This window comes from Balaenoptera musculus, chromosome 19, assembly GCF_009873245.2.
Source record: "Balaenoptera musculus isolate JJ_BM4_2016_0621 chromosome 19, mBalMus1.pri.v3, whole genome shotgun sequence".
NCBI lineage: Eukaryota > Metazoa > Chordata > Mammalia > Artiodactyla > Balaenopteridae > Balaenoptera > Balaenoptera musculus.
The window spans coordinates 251793-269933 of NC_045803.1; the positions used below are offsets into that span (position 1 = coordinate 251793).

At 50.7% G+C, this 18141-nt stretch overlaps 1 protein-coding gene across 1 annotated transcript; it reads right to left on the reverse strand.

The window, feature by feature from the left end:
• Positions 1–7632: 7632 nt before the first annotated feature.
• On the reverse strand, positions 7633–16836 carry ZSCAN22 (zinc finger and SCAN domain containing 22). The gene is made up of 3 exons (XM_036833146.1): positions 16710–16836; positions 13308–13760; positions 7633–9600 (listed from the first exon to the last, which is right to left on the reverse strand). Exons 2-3 carry the CDS (start codon positions 13705–13707, stop codon positions 8549–8551), a joined length of 1452 nt encoding a protein of 483 aa, XP_036689041.1. The 5' UTR covers positions 13708–13760; positions 16710–16836; the 3' UTR covers positions 7633–8548.
• Positions 16837–18141: the final 1305 nt, after the last annotated feature.

Here is an 18141-nt window from a genome sequence, read left to right on the forward strand (position 1 = left end):
CCAGACATACCTTGACTGAACTGGGAGGCAGTTCAGAGGCTGCACTGTGTAGTTCTGTCTTCCCAGTCTGAGTGGCCACCATGTGGTGGTGCCAGACTGTGTCTCCAACCAGAGGCCAGGTCTCCCACATCCGAGCTTGGAGCTGTGGGAGGAGTGGGAGTCCTGTCCTTCCCCACTGTCCCTCGATCCTGAGCCCCGTTTACCCCACCCGACGCCCTCCTGGACTGTTGCCCAACCCCTGCCTGGAGCTTGGCCCTCGAGGTGCTGGCATACAGCAGTTGTGTATTAGGCTAGCATTATCAACTAATACTTGATAAACTGTGTGTTTGCCTATTTCTTCTGAGAGGTCTGATTTACTGGCATGGAGTTGCTCATAACACTCCTGCATTCTTTTAGTGCCTGCAGGGTCTGTAGTGATGTCACCTCTTTCATGACTGATGTGGTGTCCCTTCTCCCTCTCTCTCTGTCAGTTTAGCTAGGGGCTCATCAACTGCATTAATCTTTTCAAAGAACTTACTACATTTTGGCTTTGCTCATTTTTGTACTGTCTCTTTTCTACTTTGTGAATCTCTTCTTGTATCGTTACTGGTCCCTTCCTTCTACTTACTTCTGAATTAATTTCTTCTTTTTCCTTTTCTTCAGGTGGAAACTTAGGTCATTGGCTTCTGGGGTTAAACATTAGTAACAGCCTAATATTAGGCTTAAAAATAGGTTTGTGTTACTTTAAATCATGGGAAATTACTTCTTTGTGGATAAAAAAAAGATCGACTATTGGCAGTTCATCCATTACATCCAGTTGGTTGATAGGTTGTTCAGGTCTTTTGTATCCCTATTGATTTTCTGTCTTCTTGTTCTGCTGATTCTAGAGACAGGGGTGTTGAAGTCTCCAAGTATAATTGTGAATTTGTCTGTTATTTTCTTTCAGCTCTACCAGTTTTTGTTTCCTGTATTTTAAGGGTTTGTTGTTAGATGCATACATATTTGGAATTGTTGTGTGTTCTTGGTGAATTGGCCCTTTATTACTATGTAATTTCTCTCTTTATCCCTGGTAATTTTCCTTTTTCTGAAGTCTACTTGGTTTGATATTAATATAGTGACTGCAGCATTCTTTGATGGAGTTTTCACATTATATACCTTTCCCCACTCTTTTACTTTCAGCTTACCTATATCATTATATTGAAAGTAGGTTTTTTATTTTCTTTTTAAAAAAATTCCTTTTAATTGGTATGTTTAGACTATTTACATGTAACAATGAATATGCTTGGGTTTTGGTCCACCTTTTTCTCTTCTGTTTGTTCCTTCTGTTTTCCGTCTGTTTCCCCTTTCCTGCCCTCTTTTCGGTTATTTTTTCTCAGGTTCCATTTTAATTCATCTACTGAGTTTTTGATCATCTCTTTGTATAGTCTTTTTTAGAGATTTCTCTAAGGATTACAGTATGCATGCTTAACTCTTCATAGTCAACTTAGAATTAATATTTTACCACTTAAAGTGGGATTTAGAAACTTTATATAGGTCTCTTTATCCTCCCCTTTTTAAATTTTTTAAAAAATCTTGTACCCTAATCGTTTTCTTTGAGATATAATTTATAGACAGTAAAATGTACAAATCTCAAATATATCACTGAATGAATTTTGATACCCTGCTCTCTTTGTGCTGCAGTTGTCATATATACCACGTTAACATACACTGAAAACCCTACCAGAAAATGTCATAAATTTTACTTTCGACCATCATACATATCTTAAAGATCAAATGTATGCAATCTAAAGTCCCTTTAGCATTTCTTTTAGAACAGGCCTGCTTGCAACAGATTGTCTTAGTTTTGCTTCACTTGAGGATGTCTTTATTTTGCTTTCTTTTTTTTTTTTTAATTCATTTTATTTATTTATTTTTGGCTGTGTTGGGTCTTCGTTGCTGCGCACAGGCTTTCTCTAGGTGCGGCGAGCGGGGGCTACTCTTCATTGCAGTGCGCGGGCTTCTCCTTGTGGTGGCTTCTCTCGTTGTGGAACACGGACTCTAGGCACGAAGGCTTCAGTAGTTGTGGCACGTGGCCTTAGTAGTTCTGGCTCGCGGGCTTAGTTGCTCCGTGGCATGTGGGATCTTCCCGGATCAGGGCTGCAACCCATGTCCCCTGAATTGGCAAGCGGATTCTTAACCACTGCGCCACCAGGGAAGACCCTGCTTTCATTCTTGAAGTGCATTTTCACTGCGTATAGAATTCAGACTGACAGTTCTTTTTCTCAGCATTTTAAAAATGTTGTTTCCCTGCCTTCTGGCCTTTATGATTTCTGATAAGAAGTCTATGATCTTACGGGACTTCGCTGGTGGTCCAGCGGTTAAGATTCTGCACTCCCAATGCAGGCGGCCTGGGTTCAATCCGTGGTCAGGGAACTAGATCCAGCATGCCACAACTAAAGATCCCGTACGAGGCAACGAAGATCCTGTGAAACTAAGACGTGGCACAGCTAAATAAATAAAAAAGAAATCTATGATCTTTTGTATTAATCTTTATGTGAGGCATAGTTTTTCTCAGGTGGCTTTCAAAAAGTTTAAATGTTTTTAGTTTTCAGCTTTGACTAGGATGTGTCTGGGCATGGATTTCTTTGAGATTCTGCTGTTTTGGGTTCACTGAGCTTTCCGAACCTGTACGTTTATACCTTTTGCCAATTGGGAAAGTTTGCAGCCATTATTTCTTCAAATATTCTTTCCACCATCATCACAAAGAATGTGATTTCATTTCCGACTATACTTATGGTTTCATGAGTCTCTCATTGTGATTCTGTCCTATAACAAGGCTGTTATAACCTTCCTGGTTTCAAACTATTATGTCATCCTAATGCATTGTTCTTTTTATAAAAATACAGTGATCCTTTGATCTTAATAATGTTTTTCTGCATTAACAGCTATTTTGTCTGAAATTAATACAGCTCCATCAGCTGGCTTCAGCTTCATGCATCCCTTGTATATCCTTTTGTGTTCCTTTACCCTCAACTTTCCCATATCCTTGTTTTAGGTGTGTGTCTTCTAAAGAACATATGCCTGGGGAATTCCATGGCGGTCCAGCGGTTAGGACTCCACACTTCCACTGCAGGGGACATGGGTTCGATCCCTGATCGGGGAACTAAATCCTGAAAGCCCCGTGGTGCGGCCAAAAACATAAAAATACAAAAATAGAAAACATATGCCTGGATTTGAAAGAAATCCAGTCTGTTAGCATTTGTCTTATTTGGTGTGTGGAGTATAGTCATGCTTATTGAAATCACTGACATACTTGGATGTGCTCTCAAATCCCAGGGCTTCCATCCCTCCATCCTACATTCTCTGAGCCCTCTCTGCCTCTATAAAATGGGGATGCTGGGCTTCCCTGGTGGCGCAGTGGTTAAGAATCCGCCTGCCAATGCAGGGGACACGGATTCCAGTCCTGGTCCGGGAAGATCCCACATGCCGCGGAGCAACTAAGCCCGTGCACCACAACTACTGAGTCTGCGCTCTAGAGCCCGCAAGTCACAACTACTGAGCCCGTGTGCCACAACTACTGAGCCCGCGTGTCTAGAGCCCGTGCTCCGCAAAAAGAGAAGCCACCGCCATAAGAAGCCCGCGCACCGCAAGGAAGAGTAGCTCCCGCTTGCCGCAACTAGGGAAAGCCCACGCACAGCAACGAAGACCCAATGCAGCCAAAAATAAATAAAAATAAATAAATAAATTTTTTAAAAAATGGGGATGCTTGTCCTGCCCTCAGAGTGTTGTGTGAGGATTAAATGAGATGCTGTATATAAATTATTTGGCAGACTGACCAACACAAGCAGGCCATTAATAAAGATTCCTTTCTTCCCCTGACCTCCTTCCCCTTTAGACAAACATGGGCAGACACACTTCTCATGGCAGAGTTGGTGTCAGAGATGCTCAGAGCGCCGAGGGTAAGGAGATTTGGTTCCTCAGCGACAGAGACTGGGAGGGTGGGGGCAGAGAGGCGGAGTCAAATGCCACCGGTCAGCGCAAGTGGCCAGGCCCTGGATCAGGTACTGCACAAAGCACGTCTTGTCATCCCCTCGTTCCAGGCTGAGCAGGTCACTGAGGTTCAGGGAGGTCACTTATCCGACGCCCCCAAAGCAGCCTGACTTCAGGGCCACTCCCTGCAGCCTGTTGGAGGCCTGGGAGCACTGGGAACATGCATCTCTTGCCTCTGAGTTTCCCCCCACATCTGTCAACTTTCTCAGTCCCTCGGCCTCGGCCGCACTCTGTGTGGAAGTCGACCTGTGCCTAGGTGTACCTGGGACTCTCTCGGAGATGCTGACACAAGATCTCCATCTCCCTGGGTCTCAGCCTTCCTGTTCTGAACCACCCACGTCGGTCGGTCTTTGTTTACTCGTGACACAGAAGGAACGAATCCAATATGGAGGGAGAAACACAGGGAGAGACGGTGACGATGACCAGTACACAACAGTATGTGGGGTGGTGTCAGATGGTTCACACACGATGGGGTCATCAGAGAAACAGAGGAAAGAAGGCCGACGCCCTGGCAGTTAGGAACAGAGGCTGCGACATCCAGTTACAGACCTGGACCCTGCAAGAGGGGCAGGGGTACAGCATTGTGAGAGAAGGCAGAGAGCACAGTGACAGGATGCTGGCTGCCAGAGCCCACGGCACCAGGGGGGCTCTGGGGCCACGGAAAGGGTGCACTCAATACAGGAACCTTTTACTGAGGCTGCTGCGTGCCAGGCTGGTCTGAGTGCTGGGGCCCTGGAGAAACTGGATTGTTTTGCCCTGTAGGGCCCACAGCTGGCACGGGGGAGAGAGCCACGTAAACATCTATAAGGACGACGTAGGGCGGAGCGTGGTGACCGCCACCGGGAAGGCATCGGTCATGCATTCAGCAGACATGGGTCAGGGCCTGTTGCCCTGTGTGCTGTGGATGCTGAGAATAAGACATGGCCCGTGCTCTTGGAAGCTCACAGTGTCCTTGGGAAACACCGTCTCCAAGCTCTGTAAGGAGAACTATAATATGATAGGAGGTTTAAGAGGAGTAAGGGGGAGGCACTCTGGAAGCAGAGGGGGCAAGTTGGCGTCTGTTTGAGGTGGCTGGGGAGGGATATTGGAAACATCTTAGAGGGAAGAAGAGAGGCGGGTTCCAGGCACAGGCACAAAGGCACGTTCGCGGGAAAAAGGGTGGCTTCTTCAGGAACCGCACATTGTTCCGTGTGGCTGGTGTGTGGGAGGTGTGGCCACGGGAGACAAAGGCTGGGGGCCAGTCACGGATGACCGTGAACAGCAGGTGATGGATCTGAGGTTTATCACACAGGGCAGTACTTTGAAACCATCTTCACTCCACTGCACACACAGAAAAACGACAGTATTCCTATACACATAGGAAGGTAACTGGAGAGACGGCTTGGCACCCAAAGCAACTTATATCTTGGCAAGCTTGTAACCCATTCAGGAAGCTTTGCTGTAGAAGGTGACGCGGTGGAGAGCTTCCCACATGGAGAGATACAATCAGATTCGGGCTGTGGAAAGAGCCTGCTGGAGGCTGGTGTGGAAAAGAAAACGATGGTTTGTGTGTGGTGTGTGTGGTGTGTGTGGTCTGGGATGTGTGTGGTATGTGGTATGTGTGTGGTGTGTGTATGTACGTGGTGTGTGTGGTGTATTATGTGTGGTGTGTGTATGTGTGTGGTGTGTGTATGTACGTGGTGTGTGTGGGTGCATGTGTGTGGTGTGTGGTATGTGTGTGGTGTGTGTATGTGTGTGGTGTGTGGTGTATGTGTGTGGTGTGTGTATGTGTGTGGTGTGTGTATTATGTGTGGTGTGTGTATGTGTGTGGTGTGTGTATGTACGTGGTGTGTGGGGGGGGTGTATGTGTGTGGTGTGTGGTATGTGCGTGGTGTGTGTATTATGTGTGGTGTGTGTATTGTGTGGTGTATGTACGTGCTGTGTGTGTGGGGGTGCATGTGTGTGGTGTATGTGTGTGGTGTGTGGTATGTGTGTGGTGTATTATGTGTGGTGTGTGTACTATGTGTGTGGTGTGTGTATGTGTGTGGTGTGTGGTATGTGTGTGGTGTGTGGTATGTGTGTGGTGTATTATGTGTGGTGTGTGTACTATGTGTGTGGTGTGTGTATGTGTGTGGTGTGTGTATGTATGTGGTGTGTGTGGGGGGTGCATGTGTGTGGTGTATGTGTGTGGTGTGTGGTATGTGTGTGGTGTGTGTATTATGTGTGGTGTATGTGTGTGGTGTGTGTATGTACGTGGTGTGTGTGTGGGTGCATGTGTGTGGTGTGTGTATGTGTGTGGTGTGTGTATTATGTGTGGTGTATGTGTGTGGTGTGTGTATTATGTGTGGTGTATGTGTGTGGTGTGTGTATGTACGTGGTGTGTGCATGTGTGTGGTGTGTGGTATATGTATGGTGTATTATGTGTGTGGTGTGTGTATTATGTGTGGTGTGTGTACGTGTGTTGTGTGTGTATGTACGTGGTGTGTGTGGGGGCTGTATGTACGTGGTGTGTGCATGTGTGTGGTGTGTGGTATGTGTGTGGTGTATTATGTGTGGTGTGTGTGTGTGGTGTGTGTATTATGTGTGTGGTGTATTATGTGTGTGGTGCGTGTAGACGTGTGGTCTGTGATGTGTGTGGTGTGTGGTGTGTGTGTTATGTGTGGTGTGTGTTATGTGTGGTGTGTGTATGTGTGTGCTGTGTGTATGTATGTGGTGTGTGTGTGGGGGTGTATGTGTGTGGTGTGTGTTTGTGTGTGGTGTGTGCATGTGTGTGGTGTGTGGTATATGTGTGGTGTATTATGTGTGTGGTGTGTGTATTATGTGTGGTGTGTGTATTATGTGTGTGGTGTGTGTATGTACGTGGTGTGTGTGTGGGGGGTGTATGTGTGTGGTGTGTGGTATGTGTGTGGTGTGTGTATGTGTGTGGTATGTGTATGTATGTGGTGTATGTACGTGTGTGTGTGTGGGTGCATGTGTGTGGTGTGTGTGTGCGGTGTGTATTATGTGTGGTGTGTGTATTATGTGTGTGGTGCATGTAGACGTGTGGTCTGTGATGTGTGTGGTGTGTGTATTATGTGTGGTGTATGTGTGTAGTGTGTGTATGTACGTGGTGTGTGCATGTGTGTGGTGTGTGGTATGTGTGTGGTGTATAATGTGTGGTGTATTATGTGTGTGGTGTGTGTATTATGTGTGTGGTGTGTGTATTATGTGTGGTGTATGTGTGTGGTGTGTGTATGTACGTGGTGTGGGGGGGTGCATGTGTGTGGTGTGTGTGGTGTGTATTATGTGTGGTGTGCGTATTATGTGTGTGGTGTGTGTATTATGTGTGGTGTGTGTATTATGTGTGTGGTGTGTGTATTATGTGTGGTGTGTGTATTATGTGTGTGGTGTATTATGTGTGTGGTGTATTATGTGTGTGGTGTATTATGTGTGGTGTGGTGTATTATGTGTGTGGTGTGTGTATTATGTGTGTGGTGTTATTATGTGTGGTGTGGTGTATTATGTGTGTGGTGCGTGTATTATGTGTGTGGTGTGTGTAGACATGTGGTCTGTGATGTGTGTGGTGTGTGTATTATGTGTGGTGTGTGTATTATGTGTGGTGTGTGTATTACGTGTGTGGTGCGTGTATTATGTGTGTGGTGCGTGTAGACGTGTGGTCTGTGACGTGTGTGGTGTGTGCATGTGTGTGTGATGAAAGCAGGGAGGGGTCAGGAAGGAGACCCCTGCTGGAATCCAGGTGACAGGTGATGTGGGCTCGCATAAGGAAACAGTGGTGGAGAAGATGGAGCAGAGGTGGCTGTAAGCAAGAGCAACAGGGCTGACTGATGGTGGGATGTGGAAGGAGAGGGGGGTAGAAACGGATGCCAGGCAAGTGGCCAGCCGTACCCTCAGGACACGGAAAATGCGATAGAGGCTGAGGGTCTGGAAAAGGCAGCCTCACAAGCTGGCCTTGGAGTCAACGTGAACAGGTGGAGGGAAACAGCACGTGCGAAGGCACAGAAGTGGGCATGGGCAGGTGTCCCTCCTGGGCTACGCGGCAGAGGAACGGGCAAGAAGAGACGCCACGTGGGAATGTGAAGCTGGAGCCTCCCCGCCCCAAGCATCCAGGGACCACTGTCCTGAGAGCAACTTGACCCTGACTGCCTTGGCTCCGAGGACCAATCCACATCCTCAGCTCAGCTGTCCTCTCTCTGAGATGGGCTTGAGTGGGGTATGGAGGGCAGCAGGAGCCTTCTGGAAGCTTCGCCAGCTGACCTGAATAGCTTTATGTTCATCAGGGGCCGCCATCTGGGTCCCAGAATGAAGAGTTGCTCCCGGACAGCCCCAGAGTTTGCCCTTTAGCACCCGGTCCTTTGGGGGGGATTCATCAGTCACCCGCCCCGTCCCTCCCAGCTCTTTCAGAACTCAGGTTTCTCTTCGATGCTGAGCCGCTGTGGGGAGGCTTCCTCGGCCACTGCAGGACGGTGATGTGGATCTGCAGGTGAACCCTGAGGGCTGAGACGCGGCCGAAGACCTTCCCACAGTCGCTGCACTTGTAGGGCTTCTCCCCCGAGTGGACCCTCTAGTGCTCGATGAGGGACGAGCTCTGTGCAAAGGCCTTTGGACAAACCTGACACTGATAGGGCTTCTCTCCGGAGTGGATCCTCAGGTGCCGGATCAGAGCCGAGCAGTCGCTGAAGGCTCGGCCGCAGGCGTCGCACCTGTAGGGCTTCTCCCCTGTGCGGATGCGCAGATGCTGGGTCAGGTGGGTGCTCTGGCGGAAGGCCTTGCCACACTCCTCGCATGCGTAGGGCCGCTCACCCGTGTGCACACGCTGGTGCTGGCTGAGGTGGGTGCTGCGGCTGAAGGTCTTGCCGCACTCTTCACACGCGTAGGGCTTCTCCCCGGTGTGGATCCTCTGGTGCTGGGTCAGGTGGGTGTGCCGGCTGAAGGCCTTGCCGCACTCCTCGCACGCGTAGGGCCGCTCGCCCGTGTGCACACGCCGGTGCTGGCTGAGGTGGGTGCTGCGGCTGAAGGTCTTGCCGCACTCCTTGCATTCGTGGGGCTTGGCCCCCGTGTGGACCACCTGGTGCTGGGCCAGGTGTGCACTCCGGCTGAAGGCTTTCCCACACTCACTGCAGGTGTGGGGCATCTTCCGAGCACGGCTCTTCTGGTGGGCCTCCAGGGCCAAGGGGCTCCGGAACGTCTTCCAATACTCACCACACTTGGAGGGCTTCCTCCCCAAGTATGTGCCTGGAGGCTCTGTGCCATAACCATCCAGTGGATCCACTTTCTCTCTGGAAGGAGTCTTCTCTTGGGAGGTGAAGTCTGGCCACACGTTGGGACTGTCCCCCAAAGCACCAGCTTCACAGCCGGGCTGGTCTGTGAGGGCGCCCTTGTGAGGCCCTGAAGTTTTCCTGAAATCCATCTCTTGGGTGACAGACTCTGTCCACATCTTCCCTGAGAGTCCGGCCTGCCTCTCTGAGCTGCCCTCAGGTTCGTGGGCATCACCAAAGGTGGGTCCTGGGGAAAGCCCTCCTACCAGGGTTTCAGTGGCCCTGTCTGACGGCTCTGACTCGTCCGAATTGCTCTGCTTACAGCTCGCCTCTGAGAGCTCAGATCCCAGCACCCAGCCTGCAACAATCCGAACCACAGTGTCACCACTTTTTCCATACCAGGCCTCCCCTCTCTGCCGGGCCCTGGCCTCACTCTGAAAGGGGAGATGTGGGCCACTCCTGATATTTGGCCCCATTTCCAAAGGAAAGTTTCTCATTTGGTGTCTTGGATGACAAAAGGGCACAGTGCTGTCCTCCCACACCATCAAAACCGGCGTCACACACACAGATGGCCAATAGGCACATGAAAAGACGCTCGTCATCTCTAATTATTAGAGAAGTGTAAATCCAAATTACAATGAGGTATCACCTCACACCAGTCAGAATGGCCATCATCAAAAAGTCTACAACTAAGAAATGCTGGAGAGGGTGTGGAGAAAAGGGAACCCTCCTATACTGTTGGTGGGAATGTAAATTGGTGCAGCCGCTATGGAAAACAGTGTGGAGGTTCTTCAAAAAACTAAAAATAGTGTTGCCATATGATCCTGTAATCCCACTCCTGGGCATATATCCAGACAAAACTATAATTCAAAAAGATACATGCACCCCTATGTTCATAGCAGCACTATTCATAATAGACAAGACATGGAAGCAACCTAAATGTCCATTAACAGATGAATGGATAAAGAAGATGTGGTACATATATACAATGGAATATTACTCAGCCATAAAAAAGAACGAAATAATGCCATTTGCAGCAACACGGATGCACCTAGAGATTATCATACTAAGTGAAGTAAGTCAGAAAGAGAACGACAAATACCATATGATATCACTGGGAGTTTGGCATTAGCAGATGCAAACTATTATATATAGAATGGATAAACAACAAGGTCCTACTGCATAACACAGGGAACTATATTCAATATCCTGGGATAAACCATAATGGAAAAGAATTTTAAAAAGAATGTATGGGACTTCCCTGGTGGCACAGTGGTTAAGAATCCGTCTGCCAATGCAGGGGAATGGGTTTGAGCCCTGGTCCAGGAAGATCCCACATGCTGCGGAGCAACTAAGCCCGTGTGCCACAACTACTGAGCCTGCGCTTTAGAGCCCGCGAGCCACAACTACTGAGCCCACGTGCCACAACTACTGAAGCCCGTGAGCCTAGAGCCTGTGCTCCGCAACAAGAGAAGCCACCACAATGAGAAGCACGCGCACTGCAACGAAGAGTAGCCCCTGCTCTCCACAACTAGAGAAAGCCCACACGTAGCAACGAAGACCCAATGCAGCCAAAAATAAATAAATAAACAAATAAATAAATTTATATATATTAAAAAAAGAATGTATACATGTGTATAACTGAATCGCTTTGCTGTACAGCAGAAATTAACACAACATTGTAAATCAACTATACTTCAATTAAAAAAAACAAAACCCTGCATCACATGTTTCCATCCACCCCTCAAACCACCCACCGCAAACTCTCCATTCTTTAAGGCTCCTGATTTTGTCACAAGTGTCAGGAGGAAAACCCTGAGGTTGAATGGATCTGAAAGAGAGAGTGAGGGAGAGAGTGAGAGAGCAAGCACGCCAGGCGCCTATGCACCTGCTCCCTTGGACAGGCTTGAGCTCTGTCCCTGCCACCTGGATCTGGATGCAGCTGCAGATGCTCAGTAAATACCGGCCGAATGAGGGAATCAATCCAGGATGCAGTAGACTCTACCCTGAACCCCAGGTAGACACCTGCTGCTGTGGGTGGGTGGGTGATGCCTCTACCTGGCCTCCCTGAGCCCCCGGGAAGCCTGAGGCCTGCTCTTTATAATGCGCTGTGAAGGCAGAGCATGGCTGAGCGGCAGCTGGAGATGGGCTTGTGTACGAGGTAGAAGCATTCCTGAACGGACCTGCCCTTGACGGGTACACAGGGCACCTTAGGACGCCTGACTGGACATCATTTACTGGACAGATTCCAGGAAGTGGTTGGGGGGTGGCCGGAATAACTGCTGGTTAAGTCCACAATGGGGCCCCAGCTCTGCCGCTCGCCAGCTCCAAGGGTTGGGTAGTCTTGCCCTCGTTTGGGCCGCAGTTTCCTCATCTGCAAGAGGGGGGTGCTATTCTGCTTGCCTCCCAGGGCTGCTGGCCACTGTTAGGCTCTTGTTCTGTGCTCGGCTCCAAGTGCAATGGGTAACTCCCATTGCCTCGTTTCAGCTTCATTCTGCTCTCAGAAAGGGGCACTTTGACAACTGTGTTTCAGGCAAGGAAACTTGAGGCCCAGCTGAGGGGAGGTCTTGAGTAATTGGTACAAGACCACATGATTAATTCAGAGAGGTTGAGTAACTTGTACAAGATCACACAGTTAGCTAATGGCCAAGTCGGGATTTCAGCTCTAGACTCTCCTCCTCCTCTAGACCCACAGGTGTTCCCTAAGTCCCTCAACCTCCCTAGCCACATGCTGGGTCCCGACCACCCTTTTTTCCTCTATTCCAGAAACACGGCACCACCTGCCCTTCCCAGAATGCACCAGTGCATACCATACCCCAGGGGCCTTTGCCTCTCACCATTCCCTCTGCCTGGAGTGTGGTTCTTTCTTGCTGTTTCAGTGCCGTTTTGCATTTTCCCTGAAGACTCTCTTGACCCTACAGAAGGATGAGGCCGCGCCCTCCCTCCTCCCCCGTCCTTGTGACGTCCATGTCTCGGCATGGCTGATGGGGCCAAGGGAGCGCATCTGACAAGCTCTTTCAGAAAGGTTCGTTTCTCAGGGAGCAGAACAAATTTTCCTAACAGCTCCAGTTACCACGTGTCTGATTTGTGCAGGCACCATTTCACAGGCTGCATAGACTGCCTTGTTCACACCTCTCGATGACACTGAGGTAAGTATTAGGACTACTATCCCCATTTTACTGACAGGGAAACTGAGGCACAAAAGAAACACACAGCCAGGAGGCGGCAGAGCAGTGGTTGGACGTACCAAGCCTCGATGATTCTTCTGAGCCCAAACTCCATGGTCTCCCCGCCCACGACCTCCGCCCTGGTTGCTGGCACACCCACCCCACCAAACGCTCCCATCAGGTGGGGCTGGGTCCTCCTGGGGTCCCATCGGATCTCCCTGGGCTGCGACATCTGAGTGGGTCTCTAAGCAATGGTGCCCACTCTGGCCTGGGGCAGGTCTGTCTCACCCAGATGCTGGAGGTCAGCATAGGGAGGGCTCCAAGGGGGTGCATCGGGACACAGGGCGTTTCTGCCCCCTCCCCAGCCCCAGGCATCCAGCCCCCTTATCTGGCAGCAGCAGCCTGGTTTTCCTTTGGGGAACTTCCCTTGCTCACATCAGGCCCTGGGGCTTTGGTCAGTCAAAGACAAGCACAAGACCCCGACCAGCTCAGTGAAGCTCAGCTCAGTGAAGCTCAGCTCGGGGATCTCTCGCTGTTCTCCCCATGAGGTTTCTACATTGATAAGACACAAGCATGAGATTGCTGGGCCAACTGTGTCTCCCTTGCGGACAGAAGCTACTTAAAGATGAACCTAACTTAGGAAAACGCAACTGAGAAAGAAAGGAGAACGAGAGAATCCTGATGCCGTCACCTGAGCTCCTGATACACAGCCATGAAGCCTCCCTCCTTGGCTTCCGTCAGTTTGAGCTGGGCTTTTGGTCACTGGCCGTCAAAACAGACCTGCTTACCGCAGCGTGTGAGGGTTTGGGTGAGTGCCCCCAAGTGCAAACCTGCACCCCCAACATTCCGTCCAGGCTTTGCCCCGTGTGCCATGGGCACCTGCCTGTCACCCCCTCACCTCTCTCGTCCAGTGCCTGGGTCAGGTCCTCCACGAGTGCCACAGCCTCCTCACCACTCTCGGGGCACCAAGCCCGCATGCGGGCCTGGATCTCGGCGGGCAGCGCGCCCAGGAACTGCTCCAGCACCAGCAGCTCCAGCACCTGCTCCTTGGAGCGCGCCTCGGGCCGCAGCCACTGGCGGCAGGGCTCCCGGAGCCGGGCCAGGGCCTCACGTGGGTTGGATGCCTCCTCAAAGCAGAAGTGTCGGAAGCGCAGACGGGCAGCCTCAGGGTGGGAGGGGTGGCCAAAGTTAGACTGCTGGGCCTGAGAGAAGCTGGCCTCCTCATCCTCGACCTTCACTCGCAGAAAGTCATCCTGTTCCCAGGGCACCGGGCTCACAAGGCTCCTGGGGATGGCCATCGGGCAGCAGACCTCCAGTGAGATATGGGATGGCTGGAGCCTTGGAACTGGGTCTGCAGGAAGATCAGAACTTGGTCATCCTGTGAACTTGGGGCCCTGCCTTGTGGCTGCCGAGTAGGGCAGATGCGGGCTTGGGGCCTGTGAGATGTGACTCACTCTCACAGAGTCACAGATGATCAAAATAATCAGGGCAGCGCCCATTTGGTGCTGAGCACCTTTCTAAATGCTTGCATATAGTAACTCGTTTAAAACTCACAACAAACTCAGGAGGTGGGAGCTTTCTTTCATTATATGGTATAAAAACAGACAGGAGAAAAAGATTTGCCCAAAGTTTCCCAGATAGTGAAAGGAAGGGCAGTTGCTGAGCTACAAACCCCAGTAGCCTGACCCCATGGCCAGTCTGCTTCAGGCCTACGCTCCTCCCACACAGAGTGGGTCTGTCTTCTATCTCACACACACCCCACTCCCCTGGGAGCCACAGGGGCATTCCCTTACTTTATTTGCTAATTATTTTGTAGTTTCTGAGACGAATATTTAGACAACTGACATTCAGTCTTTCTTCTTTTCTAATACATGTATTTCAGGCTATACATTTCCCTATAAACAGAGCTTTAGCCGTACATCCAGAAGTTTGGTTTTGCATCTTCGTTATCATTTAGTTAAAAATATTTTCTAATTTCTCTTTTGGTTTCTTCCTGAACCATGGGCTACTTAGAACTCTGCTGCTTCATTTCCAAACAATTCAGAGTTTTCTGATAGTCTTTTTATTACTGATTTCCAGATTAACTCTGTTGTGCTCAGAAAATGTGCTTTGGTCGATTTTAATCCTTTGATATTTGCTGGTTTGAGACTTGGTTTGTGACCCAGTGTATGGTTTTGTGGTCAGTGTTCCACATACACTCAAAAATAATGCAAAGCCATCTTAGGTAAGTGACAAAAGAGGAAATAGATAAACTAGACTTCATCAAAATTAAAAACCTTTGTGATCTGCAGGACACCATCAAGAAGGTGAAAAGAGGAATTCCCTGGCAGTCCAGTGGTTAGGAGTTGGAACTAAGATCATGCAAGCTGTGTGATAAGGCAAAAAAAAAAAAAAAAAAAAGGTGAAAAGGCAACCCACAGAATGGGAGAAAATATTTGCAAATCATATATCCGATAAGGGACCTGTATCTAGAACAACTCCATAATAAAAAGACAAATAATCCCAAATTAAAGAATGGGCAAAGGATTTGACTAGATATTTCTCCAAAGAAGATATACAAATGGCCAACAAGCACATGAAAAGATGATCGACATCATCAGCTACCAGAGAATTACAAATCAAAAGCACAAGGAGATATCACTTTACACCTGTGAGGATGTAATACTCAAAATAACAGATAACAACTGTTGGCACTGGAGCCATGACCTTGGGCACAGGGAGAAGTGAACACGAGTAAAACAAGACCTCAATCCTGAAACCTTTCAGTGGCAGCTGGTGACTTCTGGCAAAGCTGTGCTCTAGCCCCTAACTCCACTGTAAAGCTTACTTGGGCCTCTTGCAACCTTGCCTTTGCCATTATCCCAATTCCTGAATTCCTTTGTCCCTGTTACTCTCTCGTCCTAAAATCCCTCTCTGCACCTGAGCAATTCCTCCTAGTCCTCCAGGCCCCACTTGAGCTGTCATCTTCTCCAAGAGCCGTCCCAGCACCTGGGAGCAGGCTACGTATCCTTCTGAGTGCCCCGGGTCACTCTCCCCCAGCTCTGTGCTCTAACCCTGTTTCCCCAGAGGGCCTGGGCAAGCTGGAGCCGCAGTGCCTATAGCAAGTGCACAGACAACAGGTGCTGAGAAAACGGAGGCACCAGGAGAGGCGGAGTCTGAGGCAAGGAATCATTGTTCAGAGGAGGGGGAACAGGGGTGGCAGGACTGACAATAAGTACAGCGACAGTTTCCAAGCTCCCTTTCGTACCCCAGAAACTGCTGTTCTGGAAAATCCCTGAGGACAGTCTCTGAGATACAGGGGCATGAACCATGCTCAGCTCACCCCCAACGTGCTGACCTCACATCAGGTCGAGGTCCCCTGTCCACAGCTGCTTAACCAGCTTAGGAGAGCAGTTCCTTCATTTCTTGCTCCTTACCGTACCCGACCTGACAGCAGGCCTGGCACACAGCAGACATGCAGTAGATGCCCACTCTGACGACTCCACAGGCCCTGCCAGGCTTAAGCCCACAGAAGGTGCGAGTGGACGTCAACCCAGCTGGGTGACTGCAGGTCACATAATTTCAGCCGCAGACAAATTCTCTGTCACATACTTGGTAAACTCCCCGCAAATCATCCAAATATAGTCCCCCTGACAAATCCCAGACAATCACGTAGTTACATGCATACACCCTACCTCGAGCACAGTCTGTCAGTCACATCCCAAAATATACCCCTGCGCCCAAACTTTCCCAGCGTCACTCACAGTCAGCCCAATAAACACAGGCGCTCACAGCACCGCCAGTCATTCATAATCATCAGTCACTGTCTCAGCCACTCACATACACAGACTCTCGGTTACGCCTGCAATCACAGTCAGTCACAGACACACCCTCTCACGCACAACAACACACAACCCTCCGACAAAATCTCAACTTCGTTGTCAGTCGCACACTTGATCGGGTCAGTCAGACATCCTATCAGCCGACCACACGCTCCCAGCTTGTCAGAAACACACCAAAACGAGTCAGACACAGAAACACAACCAGACACACACACACACACACACAACTGGTCAGTCAGCCGGTCCCGCACTGGAACAGAGTTCCACACTCGGTCTGTCCGTCTGTCGGTCCACGCGCGGCTCGAGGTCAGCCCCTCCCTCGCTCCCCATCCGCGCGTGTCGGTCCCACACATCTCGCTTAGACCACCGCAGGCGTTCGCCGCTTCGGGCTTTCCCGCAGTTTCTCTCCGGCAATCCGGGGGGGGACCCCACGGGGGGGACCCCACCCGGGGGGGACCCCACCCCCCACCCAGACCCACCTTACCCGCTGGCGCGCGGGCGGACGCTTCCGGGAGGCGACGCGGCGGCGCTGGAGTGAGGAGTCCGCGCGCCAGCCGGGACCACAGCTCCCAGAACGCGCCGCGTTCAGGCGCCCCGGCTCGTGCGACTGCCCGCCCGCCTGGACTACAATTCCCAGAAGGCGCCGCGTCGGCCACCCCAGCAGCCTGGGGGGCACGCCGGGAGTTATAGTCCGGCAGGGTGCGTGGGCCGTGGGGACAGCGGCCGTGACTTTGTGGGGCAGTGGTGGCGGTGTGTGGATGATCCGGCCGGAGGGTGTGCGGGAGGCGGAACCGTGCATGGTGCGTGGGGGATGGGAGGTGTAAGGGGTGTGTGAGGAGGTGAGGGGGGTGTGAGGTGGTGAGAGGTGTGTGAGGAGGTGAGAGGTGTGAGGAGGTGAGGGGTGGGAGGGGGTGTGTGAGGAGGTGAGAGGTGTGTGAGGAGGTGAGAGGTGTGAGGTGTGAGGGGTGTGTGAGGAGGTGAGAGGTGTGTGAGGAGGTGAGAGGTATGTGAGGCGGTGAGAGGTGTGTGAGGAGGTGTGAGGGGGTGTGAGGAGGTGAGGGGGGGTGTGTGAGGAGGTGAGGGGGGTGTGAGGAGGTGAGGGGAGTGTGTGAGGAGGTGAGAGCTGTGAGGGGGGTGTGAGGAGGTGAGGAGGTGTGAGGAGGTGAGAGCTGTGTGAGCAGGTGAGAGGTGAGGGGGGGGGGTGTGAGAGGTGGGGTGTGTGAGGAGGTGAGGGGTGTGTGAGGAGGTGAGGGGCATGTGAGGAGGTGAGGGGGGTGTGAAGTGAGAGGTGTGGGGTGTGTGAGGAAGTGAGGTGTTGAGGGGGTGTGAGGGGTGTGGATGCTGGGGGAAGGTGTGTATCATGTATGTAATGTGTGTGGCCCACTGCAACCATGTGGTCACAGTGCCTCTTTACCTGGTCCTCTTTCCATTTTCTTTCCCCTTTAAAAATTTTTACCATTTTTTTGGAGCTGTAATTCACATACCTTCAGTTCACCCTTCTAAAGTGGTTTTCAGTGGTTTTTAGTATCTTTACAAGGCTGTGCAACCATCACCACTATCTAGTTCCAGAACACTTTTATCACCCCCAGAAGAAACCCCATGCCCATTAGCAGTCACTCCCTATTCCCCCTGCCCCCAGCCCCTGACACCACCAATCTGCCTCCTGGCTCTGGGGATTTGTCTGTTCTGGATATTTTATGTAAATGGTCCCTTTGCATTTCCTGACCACTGGTAGGCACACCATGGGCACCCTAATCCAAGGAATACTTCACTTTCCCCAACAAAGACCCATCTCGCCCATCAAGTGCTGGGCTTTGGCCTGTGGGTGGCACTGGTGGCCTTCATTTCTTTGGGTCTTCTTGGCCTTCTTTGTGGTCTTCTGCCTTCTGCTGTCCCACTTCTGTTGTCAAA